This window comes from Diabrotica undecimpunctata, chromosome 3 (genome assembly GCF_040954645.1).
Source record: "Diabrotica undecimpunctata isolate CICGRU chromosome 3, icDiaUnde3, whole genome shotgun sequence".
NCBI lineage: Eukaryota > Metazoa > Arthropoda > Insecta > Coleoptera > Chrysomelidae > Diabrotica > Diabrotica undecimpunctata.
This window is the reverse complement of record NC_092805.1, coordinates 118249998-118272600: the sequence shown is the minus strand read 5'-3', so window position 1 is coordinate 118272600 and position 22603 is coordinate 118249998. Positions and strand designations below refer to the sequence as shown.

Sequence of the window (22603 nt, the reverse complement as noted above, 5' to 3'; positions counted from 1 at the left end):
ACGAAATTAGTGTCATTAGAAAGAGTGTGGAAGATTTAATTTACATCTACTATAAAACACTTGCATTTAGTTTTAATTGTCATGGGTAGAGGGTACTTTCGAATAGAAAAAATAAAATTTGTTTTTCTTCAAAATGTTTAATGGAAACACCTATTTATTGTAAATTATAATGGAACTGTATTAAACTCAGCTGTTGATATACTATTTATTGCGTTTATAATGCGCTGTTTCATGTCGTCTCGCGTGGTTGGTCGAGTTTGGTACACTAAGTCCTTCAATCTTCCCCACAGATAAAAGTCCAGACATGTTAAGTCTGGAGATCTAGCTGGCCGTGAAACTCCTGCCAATCCATTTATTTGGATAACTTGCATAAAAATCAGCTCGAACTCGTCTGGAAAAGTGCTCAGGACACCTGTCATGTTGTAATATCATATCTCTTCTTGTGTGTAAGAAAATATCTTCCAGTAAAACAGGCAACTGATTTTCCAGAAAATCCAATTTGTTTCGCCATTTAAAGTTTTATCAAAGAAATATGGACCTACGATCTTTCTATCAACTATACCACACCAAACATTAAGACTCCATCTAGCTTGAACTTGCACCTCATGTATCCAGTGCGGATTTTCTTCAGCCCAATAATGGATATTATGCAGATTAGCATAATATGACACCACCCGCACTATTAAACGTAGCATCGTCTGTTCACAAAATCTTTGACATGATATGCGATTGTTCTTCTAGCAGACCTAACATCCAATTGCAGTAATCCAGCCTTGCATCAAAATCTCTCTCATGTAAAGCTTGGTGGAGAACTACATGATAAGGATGCAGTCTAAAAAACAGAACAACAAATATTGGTGAAAAAGAAACTACTATATTTACTAAAACTCAAAAAATCTTGAAAAATCCACAATTGTTTCACAAGATAAATCGTGCATAATTTTAAGAAACGGATAAAAGAATAAAAGCGCCGTGTTGCCGTTTTTATCGGAATATTAAAATAACAGTTGAATCTAAAGTTTAAATGGAATTCCAAGTTTCTGACCTAAACGTTCACTTTATAATATGAAAAACCAACCTGTGATGTTTTAAAATCCTTAGAACAGTAGTTTTGGGTATGTTTAATTCTATAGAGATTTGCAGACTACTTATATGTGGATTCTGTTGAATTATAGCAAGAACATTGATTGAATTATCTTCGGTCATACCTCTACTAGGTCGTTTACAACAAGGACGATAAAAACTACCAGTTTCTCTTAATCTACTTGCCTTTCTTTCAAATACTTCTTTGCCATAATGTCTCCTGTCAGGATATCTTACAGAATATATACGTGAGGCAATAGCGGCATTTTGGTGACATTCGAAATACACTCCAATCATATCATACAATTCTGCATTTGATATACTCATCACGAATTATTAGTACTGATAATTAATTACTAATATTACCAATATTAATATCTATTGAAAAAAATGCAATCTTCAATTCGAATTAAAATATAACACGTCTTAACAATATTTTGACTGCTGTCAATAAATAAACAATATGAACTCCCCGTCAAATTCATTGTCGTAGCCTACTTAGTTTCGAAAAAACTATTATTAATCATATGAAATAACAATGGTCAAAATGTTTATCGACATTTAAGATTCTTCTGCTATAAAAAAAATTGAAAGTACCTACTGACTTATTTTTTAATTTAATTTATAATACAGGGTGAGTCAATACTATACTTACTGATGTTTATGCGTTTTTATTCATATCTCGAGTTCGACAAAAGCTATTAACATGCGGTTTGCGCCATTTTGTTACGAATTTAATTCAGTTCCATTATAATTTACAATAAATAGGTGTTTCGATTAAACATTTTGAAGAAAAACAAATTTTAATTTTTTCTATTCGAAAGTACCCTCTACCTATGACAATTAAAACTAAATGCAATTATTTTATAGCAGATATAAATTAATTCATCCACACTCTTTCTAATGACACTAATTTCGCTAAAATCGGTTGATCCAAACGAAAGTTATAGGTATTTATCCACAAATACTTTCACACTCTCCCCCACCCTTTCTCCACTCCAACGAGTTTAGATTCAATGATGGCTTACGAAAAAGAGGTGTACTAGGCATTATCCTGTTTAAGATTGTACTAGATGATGCAGTGGGAGAAAAGGCTTCGAAAATATATGATGGACATAGAAACCTGGAAATGATACAGATATCGGAATGAGCATTTGTAGATGACCTCGTTGTATCTGAAAGAGACGAGGCCGCACTTTGTAAAACCTCCAAAACCGACAGGCCGTGGTTCCTGACGAGCAACGAACGAACAGCTCGCAAGCGGTTTGCCCCGTCATACAAATTAACGAATATAGCGTTCACAAACGGTTCGCGAACAGTTCTGCTCGCATATGTGTACCCGCCTTTAAACATCGAAGTCTTAAACAGAGTAGATAAAGGCGAAGGTGATGAACTTGATAAAATAAAGAAAACTTGATAAAATGAGACTTGATGAACATGATAAAAAAAAAGAAAACTTGAATATCTGGGGCATATAATAGCCCGAGATAAAGAGGTACCAGATACTGGATACTACAGTTAATACTCAACAGAAAGATCGAGGGAAAAAGAGGAATTGGTAGGAAGAAATAATCATGGACCCAAAACCTTCGTCAACAGAGTGATTTATCAGCAGATGAATTGTTACATGCCGCGCAAGATAGAGAACAATATCGTCAAACAGTTATGGAAACTATCCACGCCTAATTTGGGCACGGTACTCGAAGAAGATGAAAAGGGTTCCACCACAGAATGCAACAACTACAGATTAATCTCATTGATAACACATACAAGTAAAATCATATAGATAATACGAGTACACAATAGATTAGATCAATTTAACGCCAGACAAAAAGCTCCTGAACAAACCGGATTCGTAAAGGGAAGAGGAAAACGAGAGCAAATTTTTAATCTAAGACAACTTATCGAAAAATCAAGAGACTGCAACATCCCCATGTATCCCTGTTTCGTGAACTACGAGGAAGCCTTCGATGATTAGATAACATGGTATTTACCATGGCCAATTAATATTAATATTTCTATTAACCTAGTTAAGCTACTATAAAGTTTATATGAAAACAATGGAGCATTAGTGAGGCTGCAAACAGAAGTGAAGTTAGCTCAATTTGTTTAAAACATCACAGCTACTATGTTTATAACAATTAAGAATTAAAATTGGTGCCATTTAATAGTTTAAGGTCTATATTTTATGAGGATATTATTTTTATTAAAAAAAAAACCGCTATTTCTAGTCAAAAATATGATTACTGGTTTTTCTGGTAGCCGAATCAGCTCGGTTTTGACTAGTTCTCCTAGGCAAGGAAGGAAGTGGCCCGGCGCACTTCAAATTCGCGGCGCTCGGAACAACTTATAATATGGACCAATTTCATTCTTTTTTATCTGGAGCAGCGGAAAATTTTATGAACATTGGCGATTTTTTTTTGGCTGCGATTTACACTTTAGTGGCTATTAACGTTTCTTTTTAAATTACTCTTAATCGTCTTTATTTTACATAATATAATATATTTTTTTATATTAAATATTAAAGTGCGTAGGCGACTATCTCATTACTAGAATTCTGTTCTTGGCGGCGTGACACAGCTCGCCTGTATTGTGTATTCCTGTCCATTCTTTAATATTCCTTAACCAGGATAATTGTTTGCGGCCGGCTCCTCTCCTACCTTCGATCTTCCCTTGTAGGATTAACTGTGGTATTTCATATTTTGCTCCTCTCAATATGTGCCCAAGGTAACCGATCTTGCGTTTTTTAATTAATTTAAAGAGTTCTCTTTCCACGCCGACTCTCTTAAGGACGTCATCGTTTCGAACTCTATCCACCCAAGGTATGCGCATCATTCTTCTTAATGACCAAATTTCAAATGCTTCAAGTTTGTTGATAGATGTTTTTTTTAAAGTCCACGTTTCCATGCCATAAAGCAAGATGGACCATATGTAGCACTTGACCATTCTGTAGCGTATTTCAAAATTTAGGTTTTGATTACATAGGAGCGGTCTGAATTTCACAAAAGCTTGTCTTGCCATTTGTATTCGGGTTTTTATCTCTTGTTGTGGATCCGATTGGTCATTGATTGTGGTGCCAAGGTATTAAAAAGTTTTCAAGCGTTTTATGCGATCGTCACCTATGCATATTATCGGGTTTTCTGGAGGGTTTCTGCTAATGACCATATATTTCGTTTTCAAAATGTTGATTTTGAGGCCATATTTTTTACCTATGCTATTCACCCTATCAAGTAATAACTGCTGATCTTCCAAATTATCAGTTATAATCACTGTGTCGTCCGCATAGCGTAGGTTGCTAATTGGTATGCCGTTCACCTTCATGCCTAATTCCGTGTCTTCTAATGCTTCCGCAAATATATTTTCAACATATAAATTAAAAAGCATCGGAGAGAGTATGCAGCCTTGGCGGACACCTTTCCGGATTTCAAATTCATCCGTATATTGGTCTTGATCAATCCTCACCTTTGCCATTTGGTTCCAGTATAGATTCTGAATAATTCTGATCTCCTTCTGGTCAATGTTGGCCCTATGTAGTAGATCCATCATGATATCATGTTTAACATTGTCAAATGCCTTCTCGTAGTCGATGAAGGTGAGGTAGACATCTTTTCGTTGATCTAAACAGTTTTGTATTAAAGTGTTCAAACATAAAATTGCCTCTCTTGTTCCTAGTCCTCCCTTAAAACCGAATTGTGTTGACCCGCTAAGTTCTTCTAGTATCTTGTACATTCTTGAGTGTAATATCCCAAGGAAGAGTTTCAGCAAGTGACTCATTAAACTGATTAAGCGGTGTTCATTGCATTTTGTGACATTAGCTGTTTTTGGGATCATCACAAAGGATGACTGCAGCCATTCTCGCGGAATGTAACCAGTATCATAAATTCTATTAAACAGCTTTACCAAGATTTCGATATTCTCCTCGTCTAGTAGTTTTATTGCTTCTATATTAATTTCATCTGGACCTGTTACTTTATGCATCTTTGTGGTTCTAATTGCATATTCTATTTCACTTCGCATTAATGATGGCCCCGATAAGTTTTCGGAAGGAAGTTTGCGCGTTGGTTGTGTTGGTCTTTCGTCATTAAAAAGTCTTTCTGCGTATTCTTTCCACGCCATCGCTATCTCCTCTTCTGACTCTATGTATTCGTTTCTGTCGTTGCGTATTCTTGTTCTGTGGTGGCTTTTGTGTATATTCGATATTTCTTTGATCTTCTTATGTAGTCCAAAGCTATCTCCTTTTTCCTGCAATTGTTCTATTTCGTTGCACCTTTCCACTATCCAACGTTCTTTTGCTTTTTTAATTTTCTGGCGAATTTCTTTGTGTATCTCTTTGTATCTGTTTATGTTAATATTAAGATCACATTTACTTAATAACATGTATTTAGTGCATGCAATATTAAATTTTTTGAATTAAAGAATATAATGTTTAATTAAAGAATGGGGTGTAAAATAATAAATGTAAAATACACTCACCAAAGTTTATTCATTAATTTATTATTCATATTATAATTCATATTAACACTATTCAATAATTTTATTTATTTTTTTTATTCATTAATTTTTCGTTTTTAATTTATATTATTTACAATTTGATTGTCGTCATCGTTTAATATTACATCCAAAATAATAAATGTCATCACTCTCATTCAGATCGTTATTTTCATGACGATTAACAGTCGGAGAATTATCGCAGCTATCTCTGTTACAATTTTCGCATATTCGCGTACATTTTAAACCATATTTGCAATAACCACACTGTTTATTGCGCACAGATTCTAATGTACATTTACATAGTACACTCTCTGACACCTCAGGAGGAACCATTCGTTACGATGTGATTCGTTCTAACCCTTTTTCACTCTTTTGCCAACCAAAATGCAACATACCAAGATTATTTTAGAGCTAAGCTTGTAAGTGTCATTCGATTTGTACTTAAAAGAGCTACAATATAAGGCTTTTTGCATAAAAAAAATTTTACAAAAGTTTTTTATTGCATAAATTAAAAATGGCGAAAAATTCACATTTTTGGAATTCAATCATTAATTTTGTATAAACTATTGGGCCAAATTAAATGTAGCACAGCTCAAATTAAAGCTTTTTGTATGTACTTTCATTCAATATTCTACTCAATAGCCTAAGATAGATAGATAATCATGACATATGGATGTCAAACCTGGACCCTAACCAAGGCAAACATGAATAAACTAGCCACAACAGAAAGAACAATGGAAAGAGCAATGTTAGGTATACGACTGTCAGATAAAAAGAGGAACGACTGGGTAAGATCCAAAACAAAAGTCGAGGACAAAGCAACAAAAATTGCCAAACTTAAATGGAGCTTCGCGGGCCACATTGCTAGACAAAAAGACCAAGGTTGGAATACTACAATACAACATTGGAGACCTTACGAAAGTAAACGACCAAGAGGAAGACCACAGATGAGATGGGTTGATGATATTAAAAGAATAGCCGGAACAAATTGGAAATATGTTGCTCAGGATAGAGACCGATGGAAGGAGTTGGGAGAGACCTATGTCCAAACATGGACGACAGAAGGCTAAGAAGAAGAAGAAGCCTAAGATATTGACTGGATACAATAAAAATAATCAAAAAACAATTTTGCACCTTAAAAGTGCCGTAAAAAAATTATAACCAACTGTTTTGAGTTGCAAACACTTGGAGGTAGATTGGAAGGAAGTCGAGAAATGAAAAAATTTTGTAAATTCATGCAATTGCATATGAGAATATCATTTTCAATCCTGATAAATTTTTTCTGATAACAATCTTCGATATTGTAAACAATAAAGGTAGATACTTTATTCTTGAGCAAAATTAATATTTTTTATATTGATATTTATATTTATATTTATATTTATATTTATATGTATGATGTGATAAAAAAAGCGAGACAATAGAATATTTCGGGAATTAAACATTGGATCAATAAACTGAAAAATACGTGTTCAATATCTTTCAAAAATCTATTGAATTACAACAAAACACAACCCCCTCAGCCACACCCCCTAGAACGTGATGGGGAGCAACTTTGAAATCTTATGAGAACACTCACTTTTTTATTGTAGTTTAGTTTTATTAAGAAAAATAAGTATGTAACTTTAAGAAGAAATATTTTTTTCGAATTATTGATAAATGGCGTTATAATCGGAAAAAACGATTTATCGTGATACCCTAGAAAAATTATGGAAACGGCTTAATATCTCGAGAAATACACTTCCAACAGAAAAACCAAAAAATACGTGTTTAATATTTTTCAATAATCTATTGAATGACATCAAACATGACTCCATACCCCCACCCCCGGGGGGTGGGACATGGTTCAACTTTGAAATCTTAAATCGGGACTCCCGCTTTTTATTGCAGAGTTTGATTCTTCAAAACATTCCTAAAAAACTTAATTCAGTACCATAAAAATTAGTTTGCAGACGTCTAATCTGTATATGTTTTTACGTGATTGCAGCGCCACCTATCGCAAATCTAAAAGAAAATTCAGATATTCACGTAGAATCCCAATCTAAAATAAAAAATGTGGTTTTCATTTAATATTTCAAAATTGTCCCCGGCCCCACCCCCAGGTGGTTGACGTGCGTGGTCGTGCTTGGTGTCATTCGATAGATTTTTAAAAAATATTGAAAACGTGTTTTTCAGTTTTTTAGTAGTACGTTTTTCAAAAGAACTAATATAAACTACATCCTAAACCGCCTTCTTGGATACATTTGCCGTGACGTGCGATCGTTTGTAATGTGAAACATTAAATTCTGCGTTCTTTATTCATATTTCAAATGCCTTATATTTGTTCACACAACTCAAAGTTGAAATTTCATGTGAAAGATTTTAAACATTAATCTCTAAAAATGGAAATTTTACTACCACTAGTTCATGAAAGTGGTCAATTTTATTAATCTCACGAGAATATTAAAAAATGGCAAAACTCGCGCCACGTTTATTTATTTAACACCATTATAAAAACTGAGTTTATTTGTACTCTTTACCTTTAAAACGCATCTTGATTTTTGTCGATAGAGCACTTGGATCAATTGATTTCGCTCGCGTAACAGATATTCAAAATAGAAGGTAGCTTCAAACGTTGTTTGTGAGAGAACTGTTCATTCTACACAAAAAGTGCTAATAAACATGTTTATTTAACATTATCTCAGCTACATTTTTTATTTGAAATAATTTTTTCTACGGCGTACAGATTCTTAGCAAATCGATTTTTTTGCGATTTTACCCCCCTACCAGAGGGATATTAGGGGGAAGCCCGGAGGTAAAAGTGGTATACTTTTTTGCGTCTTCTTTGGGGTCCCAAAATTAATTTTCTCGGAAAAATTCACTTGTTCGTATGATTTTTAGGGGTCAACTCTCTGACGACTGGACTATGACAGTATGTGGAGCATTAAAATGAACCATGAGTTCGAATAACTAATGTAGAACGTACATATTGTCAAATTTATGATGTCACAAATTCCAGATAATCGCGCTGTAAGAATAATACAAAGATAGAACCCCCAAGTAAGAACGAGCGGAGGAAGTCCGCGTAAAAGAGGACCAAAATCCAAAAATACTTGTAGTGCCAACAGAAGTAGAAGAATAAGCTTCTAGCTCCCTCACAAAAAAATGTCACAATTTAACAAGATGAGTTATTTATTTGGACCATTGCGGTTTTTTCCAGTGTAACATAAATCAGCAATTTTATCTCTTTTTTATTTATGACCGTTTATAAAATAAAAATGTGGGTGCAACAAAGTAATCTTTCATATTTCTCGTATATTGTAGTTTATGCTGCTTAAAAAATAAACTAAGTTACTCTTTATTTCTCGAGCACGTATTCGAAATTATTTTTGTTCACATGTTTCGCCTAATAGAATAAAGTTTTCATTCCAAAATATAAAACGCTAATTTTAGTTTTGACTTATATTAAGCAAAATTATTTCCAGTAAAACTGTTCTGTTTTGCTCTTGTATTTATTCAGGTTATGAAGAAAATTTGCGATATATTATTCAATAGAGGACTAGTCAGAATGAGAATTACGTCAGTTGAGGTTTCCATTTCAAGTAATATCTTATTGGAATGATAATATCTATTTTAGTGAGATAAACCAAAAACGTTTATTTTAAAAGAAATACATGTTTACAGAACTATGGAATTCGAAATTACAAAAAGTAGACATGATTAACTTGAATTTAAACTCCAAAAGTAGAAGTTATACCAACGAATGTAATGTGTTATCTTTTGGATAAAATTAACAAACAAAAATTAAAAGTGTAACAATATAATAAAAAATGTTTGTAATAATCTAATCTGTATTTAATTCGGCACATAATTTTAAAACTCTTGTCAACTTAAAATAAATTATCAATTTCGGTTTGGAATAAAATCTAATTTTGTGTAAAAGATTTTGAATACCCTAGCGAGAATAAATATGCAGACGAGAAATACCCCCAATACCCGTCCTTTCCCCCAATAGTACAATTCATTCAATACCCGTCTTTTCACCTCATCTTTATATTGCAATACCACGTATACTGAAAAATTTTTTTTTAATTGTTCAATATACACTCGCGATCATAAAATCCGGGTCACCTTGAAAATCACCTATATTTCATTTTTAACGAGCTTTATCGTAAATAATAATAACACAAATACAAACTAATGCATGTTTCTGAGAATTGTTGAGGTTTCCTTTGTAACAAAGAATTCCAATAGTGCCGATTTCGCGGTAAAGTGCACACTTCCCAAAATGAACGCTACCTGTAACTCCGCTTGTTTTAAATGTCTCGTTTGTACTTCGACTTTCTGTTCAAATGCAACGGACAAACGTTTATTATTGCCACCATTAGTGTTTATTAGTGCCATTGTTAGTGTTTATTTTTTGACAAAAATGCCTTTGACTGTTGTTGAAACGGCACAAATTGTGGCACTTGTGGAAGACGGTCACACTTAACGGCAAGTCGCAAGAACTGTTGGCGTAAGCCTTTCTACGGTTTAACGAGTGCTTCAACGCTTTCAGAAGGCAAGTTTGCTAACCAGGCGACCTGGCTCTGAACGAAGAAGAACGCCCAAGGCACTAGATGACCGTTTCCTTGTGTTTCAGGCTTTACGAAACCGGACCTCAACTGCGGTTATGCATCAAAATCGTCTAGAGGAAGTACGAAATCGCAATTTTAGTGTTGCAACAGTCAGAAGAAGACTTCGTTCTTCTTGACTATCTTCTCGGGTAATGGCTAGAGGACCGCCACTTCGCCGGGTGCCTCGAGTTGCACGACTAGCTTTTCCTCGACAATACGCGCATTGGAGAATTAACGATTGTAGCAAAGTGTTATTCTCAGATGAATCCCGTTTCTGCTAAACTGGATCCGATGGACGTGTAAGAGTTTGGAGGAGAACCGGTGAACGATTTTCACAAGCTTGCATTGCTCCAAGAATGCCATTTGGTAGAGGCTCGGTCATGGCTTGGGGAGGTATATCTTCCGACTTCCACACAGAGTTACCCTTCGTCGAAAATGGGTCCCTAACTGCACGAAGGTACATTACGGAGATTCCGGAAGAACATATTATGCCCAACATGGCAGGGCTTGGAGAAAACGCCGTTTTTATGCAGGACAACGTGCGACCGCACGTTGCTAGGATCAGTATGTAATACTTGGACGAAGTTGGAATTACCAGCCAGCTAGGTCTCCGGACCTGAATCCCATCGAACACCTCTGGGACGATTTGAAAAAACGTATTCAAACCCATACACCTCCTCCTAACAACGGACAGGAGCTTAAGGATCTGTTAGTGAGAGAGTGGAATAACATACCACAACATGTAATCCGGAGAAAAATTGAGAGTATGCCCCGTCGTCTGCAAGAGGTTATTAGAGCAAGGGGAGGCAATACACGATATTGGTCATTGAAATTTCACTGATTTTTTACCACGTTCTGTATTTTCCATTTTTTTCGTATGTGTGTTTTATCAACACTTTGATTTGTTTTCTGTTTTTTTCAATAAAAACAATAAAAAACCATTTTTTGTTCTTTCAAAACAAACATTGATGACAAATAAAAAATACATTAGCCAAAAAAAAGGTTATTACTGCACCAGAGGCAAAAATATTTAAGAAACTTTAAATTTTCAAGATGACCCGGATTTTATGATCGCGAGTGTATATAGAGCTCAGCACCTTGCAGTATTAGGTTAATTGACAAAATCACCATACCAGAGTGAGCCATACGGCTCACACTCCCATTACAGAGAAAATTCCCTCATCCTAGATAGGGTATCAAAAGGATTAAGCTCTAGTGGGACTCTTTTCGTGTTATAGAGACCTAGGTGACTTGAAACGTCGGTCCAGATACATCTCCCAAAAATTTTCGTACGCATTTGGACATCGAGACTGGCACAGCTTTCTGCATTGCATGGTCTTATATAGACGTTCATTTAGACCCAGCTTTTTTTATGTTTTCTAGGAGGTACTTAGGAATTACTCCAGTAGTAGAAAGTATAATAGATATCGTCTGGATACCCTACATTCTCCATTGTCTCCTTATTTGTATTTCCAGATCTCTGCAATTAGCGATCTTTTCGTTATACTTAACATGCATATTATTGTTGTTAGGTATCGCCACATCAATTAGTGTTGTTTGTCTCGTTAGTTTATTAACTAGTAGGAGATCTGGTCTATTATATGCTACTGGATGGTCTATGAGCACAGTGCGATCCCAGTTTGTGATAGTCATTCAAGCATGCTCTCAGGAACGTATTGATAATATGGGAGATAGTTTGTTTGGAGAAGTCCCAGTTTGAAAGCTAGCTCTTGACGAAGGATCTTCCCTACAGTGTCATGCCGTTCCTTATATTATACTAAATTATTATTATATTATAATATTTAAGTTCAAATTACAAACCAATAAAAAAACAAATAATACCATCAAAACGAAAAATTACATGAAAACGAATTATGTAAAAACATATGTCACGAGAGACAAATATAATATTCCCAAATATTTTGGGAAAATGGAAAACGCACTTTAAACCTTTTCTCTCTGAGAACATGGAAGAGTTACTGAATAATAATGATATGTTAGAACATAATATTAAGTTAAATTATCAAAATAATAATAATTATTAATATTAAATTAAAAACCAAAAGATCGAATGGTTTGACAGTGACTACTTTACTAGACTATTTTTAACTGATAAAACGTCATAGCAACGCCATGTTTCCTAACGTTAAAGTCCTTCCTGCCCGTGATTTCTCAGCGACAAAATTATGACAGATCCGTCACGAAGGTGTCTGGTAATCCTATTGTTGTCAATTTGACAAACGTCATTAAGGCGTAATCAATTTTGGACAGATATAATGAATCCAGACGAAAAATCAAGATTTGGATGCCAGTCAGGTGAAGACATCAAAAAATTGGTTTCGGAAAATGTCCCATTGAACACGCAGAGGTCCAAAAGCTCTATTTGGACCCAAATTTCGGAGTTTCTACGGTTGAGACATTTTACGCTTGAAAGATGTACTACCAAAACGGAACTAGCAAAAATTCTCGAGGATTATGCCTTTAACATGAAAAAAGGCAATGGCGAAGACTATAAAGAGTCGTCTGTAAAGTCAATGTGGAATACTACAGAAAAAATAGTACAAGAAATATATTTAACGGAGTACGGCACAAAAATCGACCCTTTCACAGATATATCTTTTAAATCTGCAAGATTGGCCAGAGATACCAAGCGGAGGCAGCTTCAAAGTGTCCAAGAAAAAAGAAAACTCAATTCAAAAGCATTATCCACCGAAGAACTATTAAAAATCATCCAAACCTACGACGAGGAAACCCCCGATGGAGCACAAAAAAAGTTTTTTTACCTTTGCTCATTTGAACTTGCTGGAGAGGCAATGAGGCCGTAAACTGCAAGATTCACTTTTTCCAGAAGGAATTTGATGTTATGGGAGAATGGCAGCTATGTACGCCGTTGCTTCCGCTTGGCGGCGCTAGTGTAGTTGGGGGTCAACGTCATATAATATTATTTATCTATGGTCAACGTTATTACAGTTCGTGAAGTTTGTATATGGTGTTTTTGTTTACGATTTAATAAATAATAAATTATGGCAGAAAAATACGGATCTTGGACTGTGTGTGCGTTAAAAAACGAATTAATGAGAAGTAATGCCAAAGTTACTGGAAAAAGGGAAGCCCTTATCGAAAGGTAAACTATAGTAATCATCTTAATGTTTTATTTCTATAGCTCAGACCAAAATAAAAATATTTATGTTCATCTGAGTTTTATAGTGAAGTATTTGTATTTGGGTTTGAGCTAATACAGTCATGTAACGTAACAGTGGTGACTTCTTTTGTATGTTAGTACATATATTAAATTAATTTAATATAAAAACATACAACAGAAGTCTTTACTTCATTTTAATATGTTATACCTATGGCATACAGCCAAATACGTGCATTTATTGTCGGCACATATTATCCCTTCTTATTGCTAGAATCCACTTTTTTGTCATCAGAATATCTTTGGGCAACCTGTGTCCTGATGTTCTCGATGGGCACAAAGGCACAACACAACATTGAGCATTTTATTTTCTCAAATTAAATTCACACAGCCAAATAAACGCAATATTTACTTACAAGTAAATTGATTTGAAGAGTTGACGTGACCTCCAACTACACAAGCGCCATCTACGTCGAGCTTTTCAGATTAGCTGCCATTTACAGGCCGAATTGAATACAACAGCATTTTTTCCAAAACAAATCAAGGCAGTACGAAAAGTTTGGCAAGCAGCAAATGGCTGGTAAGAAATTCATCAAACGAAAATTTATGCCCAGTTAGATTATTTTTGAAATTATTGGAAAAAAAAATCAACGATTTTATCAGACGGACTCTTTCTTGCCGTTCACTCCAACTGGAAGGATGGATCTTGGTTCAAAAACGTCAGCTGAACAAATTGGAATAGACACAAAAAACACAAAATAACAAACCATTCTCATCGATCTTCAGCTGTGTCAGCCTTGTTCAAGACAGGTGTTTCTGAACAGGAGTTAATTAAATTAGCGGGTCACTCAAATGCAAGCTCTCTAAAACCATATTTGCATCTTGATTCATCATCTTGATTCATGAAAGAGTCATCACCAGAAGTTGATCGAAAATCTCAGAACAACAACCTTCGAGTTTCCAAATGCTCGACTGCCGTCTCGTGATTTAAGTGTCAAAATTTAATTCGCGAAAATTACGAGGCAAGGAACTTTCATACCAGTCGAAAATATTGCTGGCAAAATTTTCTCTCTTATGATATTATATTAAACGATAAAAGATCGTAAACATGGAGACTGCTTATCTCCTAAGCTGTTAAAAATATCTTGGATAATATCTTGGATAATATCTTGGAGTTGAATCTCTGACAACTGGACTACAAAGACAGGTAAAACAAAGGTATGTAAAACTGTAATTCGCTCCATAATAATGCATGCAAGTGAGACGTGGACACTAAACCAACTTGAGACAATAAAATTATTAGTCTTTTAACTTTTCATTTAACTTTTTTTTAGCTGATCTGGCTAATAAGGATTCTATATAATAAAATTCGTAAATTAAGTTATTTTAGTTTTATGTTTACAAAATGGATTAGTTACTGTTTTAATGAAGTAATCAGGTGGTTTGTATTATTTAAGGGAAATACTTCAACTTCTTCTATTCTATATTTTCTAGATATCTCGTTCAGAATAAGGCTTAAATAGAAACACTACAATATTCAATATTCTAACTGATTCAATAAAACTACGATAAAAACGGATTCAATTGTAATTGGCCACTATGGAAATGTTTTTGGCCAATATAAGATTTTGTATTAAGAAGAACCTCAATCGGGTATTAGAAGAACCGGTATTATTAACTGGAATTTTTGATTAATTTAATATATATAATAAAGGCAAAACTTACGCGAACATTCGTCCGACAAGACCCATTCCATATTGTCTTCGATCGGAATTGTCTAATGCTCTCTCTAACATACTGGTTGTGATCCGAGATCTCCCAATGCTAGGTCTGTTTTCTCCGTGCCTTAAAACTACGTCGTCGTGGTCGTGTTCTATCCTCCATCCAGAGGCACTTGGCGGTTCTGCATACCTTACTCTTTCACTTCTTTCCCTGAAAACAAATAATGTGATGGTTGAAAATGCTTAGAATGTTTGTTTATTTGGGCGTTGTACTACGTTCAAAAAATTTAATATATTCATCTTATCTATAATTTCTCAAATCAAAAAAACGAATATTAAAGCATTTACTAGTATTTTGAATATAAGTACTAAGAGCTGCATGTAATAAGGAATGTTTGGGACGTAAAAACGTCGCAACATCAGCGTTGTAAATATTGATATTTTAATAAGAAAGAAAAAATCTATCTCGAACAGAAGTTAAGATAAAATTGTAAATATTTTATAAATCTATCGAAAAAAAAATACAGAAATAAAAAATGGCGTGGGCTAGCATATAACATTATATATAATAATATATACATACGTAACCTAACTTTTAAACAATGTAATACGCTTACAAACTACCTTTATCTTAGTAATTGTAAAATAGTTCTGTACCGACATTTATGATCAATAAAATTGCTACATTGCCAATCGGTAAATATAAATGCCACAACCTACTTTAATTAGGATTTAACTGGATGACAGTATAATTTAAAACGTCGATCCACATACCAATCTAGGACTTTTCTTAATAAAGCCTAAAGTCTGCTTATTGTATTATGCAAAAAAATATGGATGCTGTGTGTTTACGGTTACACGATCGTCATGCGACTTTCTTTGAGACTAAGGAATACATATAGGAATAAATTTCACTAGCTCCATTAAATATTTCAGAAAAATCTAGTATACTTAGTTAGCAAGGTCATAAAAGGTTTTATGTCATACTAGTTTATTATTGTGTTTTTATTGCTTAGTTACCAACTACGTAATAGTGTACTTTAGTGTACTTTACGCCAGCGCGGGCGTAAAGATACAAACAAACAGATCATAAGATTTCCGTAGCGCAGCAACATAACATGGGCGATAGAATGTCTACTAGTAAATATATTGTCAAAATGAAATCGAATTTTCGGATGCAAGATGCAATAACGAACTATTATGACATAAAAGTTTGTATGCACCGGGGAGTATTATTAGATGTATATGCCCTCGGGCGACTTACAAACCCTCGGGTCAGAGGTCCTCGGGTTTGTAATATCGTCGCCCGCTGGGCAAAAACATCTATTTAATACCCTTGGTACATAAATAACTATTATAGCCTAACCCAAAAACTCTGAAAGATTTAAACGGCAATAGTGAGACCAATCAGCACTTAGGGGCAGTACCCTGATGAAATAGAGCCAGTCTAAGAATGTAACGTTTCAATCGACTGATTCATCGTTACACTAATCTCTGCTTGGTATTTTTGCTCTAAACTATACCATTTATACCAAATTTCATTCTAAAGCCACCAGACTAACACCAATTTAATTGATTCCGTATTTATATAAACTTGCCAAGCGACTTCTGATTGTGTAATGTCTTACTGGATGATAGTTCGTGGAGATTGTTAGTACTCCAGAGCCAAGGTAAAAGTTTTCTATACTCGTTTTCATCGTTCTTGGCGTGTGCCTGAAATAAGCTACTACGGAATTTTTAATATTCGTCTCTCTCTGATACACAGATGCGTAATTCAATTGTGCGAGTCACGTTCGTCATGGTAAAGTGCGATGAGAAGGGAATGAAGAGACCACTCACGTCTCCCAGTATTGTAGCAATAACACCGATGCGTTTGGCCGATACGGTGTCGGTGATAAGTTCGGCCTCTTTACGAATACAGATAGCTGGCAGTGACGTGTTTTTTTTAACATGTTACCCTGATCTGTGCAGGTTTGAAGTAGCTGATGAAATAGTTTTTATAAGTAAACAGTTTTTAATTAATTAATAGTTTGAGCTCTTACTGTGTGGAATTCCATTACATAAAATAATACTCTCGACACCTTAAAAATTCCAGTTTATTATAAATTAACTCTCTCTCTTCCGATACCCATTGCAATAATGACTTGTGGCATTGTTCTTGAATGAGCTGGCTAATAGGTTTATAATTGTAGCAATTACCATTGATATTTTATGTTGTTTTAGTCGATTTTAGTCAGTCATTGTTGGAATTTGTTCCGAACAGTTTTACTTATTATTTTTTGTTGTGAATAACTAATTGTTCTATTTAATAAAAAAAATGCCGGGTTTAGTGACAAGAATAAAGAGTGAATACAAGACAGGGGCAGCTCTTACTACACCAGGAGAGTCACGTAATGTACAAAAAAAAAAGACTAATGATGTAAGCGATTCTATAAAAGGAGAGATTAGAAATGTACTGTATGGCATGAAAGCAAAAGAAGAGCACGTTACAATTAAAGTTCTAAATACACAATTAAGAAACAAGCATCTCTATGACGGTTCTGATACAAGTTTGTGGCGTCTTATGAAAAATGGTGGGTTTTCATACAAACTAGAAAATAGTAGACGAGTGCTATGTGAGCAACCATGTATTGTCTCCAAACGACTGTATTTTTTGAGGCATTATATGAGAAATTTTTTAAGTCCAAGCCCACTTCAGTTCGTTTTTTTAGATGAAACATGGATATTCCTAAAAGGGGCATATAAACGTACTTGGCAAGATGACTGTGTGAAAAGCATCAGGGTTTACTTCAGCTGGATTATTGTTTTCTACGAAATCGGAGAGTGCAGACTATCATGATTCTATGGATAAAGAGTCTTTTAAAAAGTGGGTCTCCGAAAAGCTGATACCAATGTTGGAGGAACCATCTCTAATTATTATGGATAATGCCTCATACCATAGCTCTTTAATAGAAAAGTTACCGAATGCCAGTTGGAAAAAATCGGACTTACAAGAATGGTTACGAGCGAAAAAAATAATTTTTGACGATTCGGGCAAGACAGAGCTATTGAGTCTTTGTCGCCAGAATAAACCACAAAATACCAGGTACGTTATAGACGAGCTACTCCAAGAACACGGACATCAGGTTTTGAGATTGCCTCCATATCACTGTCAATATAATCGGATTGAGTTGGTCTGGGGCATTTCTAAACAATACTATGATCGTCATATTGGAGAACATGGACGTGGAGATGAAACAGTGAAAAAAGTTTGGGGCGATGCATTAGCTGAGGCAACACCTGCAGTGTGGGCGAGTTGTGTTAACCATACTGAAAAATTACTTCAGGACGACTGGGCAAAAATGGTCACATATAATGAAAATAAAAGTAGGATTATCATCGATTTGGCGGAAGATTCCAATGATGAAGACAGTTCCAGTGAAGACGCTGACTGATTATCTAATTAATCAAGGTCAGTACGTTGTAACAGTTCAGAATTTCCTACAGTGCTTGAAACTTAAAAAATCTGTATCATTTTTTAATTAAAGTGGGTTAAATAATTAACACTTTTTTGGGTATATTTCAAAATCCTTTTAAAATGTACTTTTCGTTATATCCTGTTCTATTGTACTGCAAGCTAGAAAAATACTTCTTCGCAATTTATACGTATATTCCGTTATTAGAAATTTAATGAAAAATAATTTATAATTTTCTTTTATAACTATTATTTCGTTTGACATGCTACATTTTGCTCCGCCACTGGAGGAGGTAAACGAATCGAGCTTAGACAAGGAAAGACAGATGAAACAACTTATTGCAAGTGTTTTTACACGCACACGCCAAAAACGATTATATATTATTATATCTGTGAACCTACCGTTGGACAGCAACAGTAACTACATACTGTTCCATGCGATAAAGATCACGTTATTGACGAATTTTTGTTATACACTTATATTTAGATGTGACTTCTGTAGCCATAAAATAACTCTTGTGGGATTTTTTTGATAATTAAGTATATATAATAAATAAATATTGAAGATCTGTTGAGCTCAGCATTCAGGTTTTAATATGCCAGGCAATACTTAATAATCTCTATAGTAAATTTGTTTTTTGTTAAATATTATGTTTTCTCGTAGGTGCCATTAGACACGCATTTGCTACGCTTGGCTTCATATAAAGTTTTATTTTCGCATACGACATAAAACTTACGCACTGACGATATTTTTCTTTTCGTTTTAAGTTTTTTTAGTTTTTGTAATTTTGGATAAAAAGTAGCTGAACTACGGCGATGCACCAGTAGATATACTATTATACGGTTCTATTCAGTACCAAAGATTTTATGTTGGATTATTTGTCTATGTATGTCTGTCCATTTTATGTCTATGTCAATATGATTTTTATGTTTATGACGATACGAATTTATGTTTATGGTACGTTGTGAGTAGTTACTAGTGAATTTCAGTGCGCATTCAGTGTCAAACTTAGAACTGACATATATTTTTTTATATTTGTTTTTTGTTAGCGCAAATTAAATTATTATTATCAATATTTTCCAATTTCTTCAATCACCTGATCTACGATTGTCATTTTTTTATACCGTATATATTTACATATTTAAATAACACCAGTAATTCAAGTACCTCTTAATTAAATTCACAACGGTTTGGATAATCGTTCTGTACCCTTTCTGTTCTTACCGACAATATTCCTACGCAGGAAAGTGTACTTTAATGAGCAACGGTGCATTATTGCCCATATGTCGTTGCCTCCAGGTTGTTGCCTCTTGATTGACACTCAAGGTTGCCGCAACATCCGAAATGAATAGGCACTACAAGTAGAAGACTCAACACAACCTTTTTCTCCTTTGGGTACTCAGCTTAGTTTATGATAGCTTCCCTTGCGGTTTTTCTCGTGGCAGGTGATTTTTTTTTATAATTTTTTAGTCACTAACTTGGGGTTAAAATTTTACCAGTACTGGCAACAGTACTAGCCACACGCCTCGCCACACCTGTGATCCAGATGCAGTAGTAGCCTTTCTGGAGGACTGCGTTACTTTGATGAAAAAAAATTAAGCAGAGTACTATCTTTATTTATTTTATACCGGTTACCAGCAAGCTTTGGATTGTAGCTTTGAAATTTTTTTTTTCCTTTAAAAATATATTTATATAAATTTTTATTTCCTGTAGCTTTCTGGGATGGGCGTGGGAAAAAGATAAGCAGGGAACAAACCCAAGGCTGAGCAATAGAACATCATCCTGATGAGTATACCGATGGATATTTCTTTTATCCTTAGAGATGTTCAGAGGATTCCACCCCTCGTTCTCCACAGTATGATGTTTTTTAACAACCCTGGTTTCTACGTATGCTAGTAGAGAACATAAAAGCAAAAAGAATACACAGGATAACCGATCAAGAAATCATTAAATCATATTCTCGATTCAACTTGAAAAGTCAGGGTTGGAACATGACCGTAAAAGACATTCTATCGAAATATATCTTTAAGAATGAATTTTCTAAGAAGTTAAGTTGCAAAAATGGAATAAGGGCAGATTCTTTTCCTTATAATAAATTTCTGCATTTTATTTTAATCCTTTCTAGGAATATTGTATTATATCTATCAAAAGGAATCCATACGTTTTATTTGTTTGACTTCTTCTTTACATGCCATTTCCGCGGCGGAGGTTGACAATATTCACAGCTATTCTGATTTTAGATGGGCTGCCCTGAAAAGTTCGATAGATTAGTCCCTATACCATTTCCGTTAGTTGCTCAGCCACGAAATGCTTCTCCTTACATTTATTCTTCCCTGGATTTTTCCTTACATAACTAATTGAAGCACGTAATATCTTTCACCACGCATAACATGAACCAGGTACTGCAGATTTCTGGTTTTTATGATATCTATTATTTCCATACTCTTATGAATTTTACTTATGATGTACTGTTGCTTACACGATCAGTCCATGATATTTTCTTAATTGCCGCCACATTCAATTTCCACGCCTCCATTCCATATAGTAATATCAAGAAAATTTAACACCTTCCCAACCTAACTCTTAAATCCAGCTTCAGATCCCTTATACAAAGCACCTTCCTCAGTTTGTTGAAATTTGTAGGTGATTTTTCATACGCACTCAAATTTCTTTGAAATAATTATTCCTGGGATTAATTATGGTGAAAAGAATAGAGTTGTAATTCTCTACTTTTTCAAGAGTTTTGCCAATAACTATTAACCTTTCATAATTATTTTCTGATGATTTTGAAATTTTCATTTTAGATTTTCATTTTCTTATTTCCTGTTTATGTTATCACATTAAAAAACTTCCACATTAAAGGTCCATGCATTTCACTTAAATTTTTTGTAAGGTTATTATCAATAGGTTTTTCGTCTGGCCCAGGACTATTTCCATTTTTAATGGTGTTTTGTTCAAAATGACTGCCATTCACTTCCACACAACAGTATAATCTATTTTTAAATTATTCTGTGACAATACTTAACACGCCTCCTTTTAATTGTCGACATTCATCTTCTATTATTTATTGTCGATCATCCAGAGATTCTGGTTGAGCAGATGAATCCAGTGACTTAGTTGGCCAATCCATCATCTGTCCTCTTCTACCTATCCAACGAGCGGGAGAACTTTTGTTTAAAAATTTTTCAAAGGTAGAGTAAAGTGTGGAGGAGTTCCATCATGTTGAAATACAACCAAATCTTCGAAACGTTATCATCATTTTCTACTATTGTTCTAATACGAACAACCACTTACCTAATTAACCCAAGATACGATGCACCATTTAAGTTTCCAGTTATAAAAAAGGGTCCAACATTGTGATTACCTAGGATACCACACCATACGTTTAACCTTTGAGGATGCGGTGTGTGAAATTCACGCACAATATGTGGATCACTCTCAGCCCAGTATCGGCAATTATGTCTGTTCACCAATCCATTTAATGAAAATGAGCATTCATCCGAAAAACACATATTGCTTAATAATAATTGTGGATTGTTAATGATTCATTGTGTCATTAATTCGCACAATTCGAGACGACGATCAAAATCTTCTTCATTTGATCCTTGTACCAATTTAATTTTATATGGATAAAACTTAAATTTATGGAGGACTCGGAAGGCTGTAGAAGATGAAACACCGATTGCTCTGCTTATTGTTGACAGTGACTGTGATTGCTCAGCCTCTAGTTAAATTGCCCTAAAACAGCTACTTCGATTGCTTCGTTATTTACGACTCCCTGTCGGTTACGTTTTTTATTGCAAACTGACCCTGTTGCCCTAAATTTCTGCAACAGTTCAATTACATACTTATGAGTTGCATGTCTATTGTGGTGTGTTTCATTAAAAATTCTATTTTTTTCTATAAGCCTACAATTTGACTTCTTTCTTGCAAAGTGTAAATCATTTCATTGATCAAATTTCACACGTATCAAAATAATCTGTACAAGTTATAACAAATTGTCATTGACTATTAACCGATTAAAATGAATGCACAAATATCGAAAACCTTTGATAAAACTTTAATAAAAAGCGAAGTTTTTTGTTTCTTGGTTTTTGAAAATGCTAAAAATAGTACAGT

The 22603-nt window shown here is 34.4% G+C and overlaps 1 protein-coding gene across 3 annotated transcripts in view; it reads right to left on the bottom strand.

The window, feature by feature from the left end:
• Nucleotides 1-22603, bottom strand: part of rho-5 (rhomboid-5) — a 693122-nt gene that overhangs the window by 39046 nt on the left and 631473 nt on the right. For all 3 annotated transcript variants that reach the window (XM_072526724.1, XM_072526726.1, XM_072526725.1), the window contains one exon: nucleotides 15034-15240. In XM_072526724.1, the coding sequence (XP_072382825.1) occupies nucleotides 15034-15240 (207 nt within the window). The remainder of the gene's footprint in view (nucleotides 1-15033; nucleotides 15241-22603) is intronic.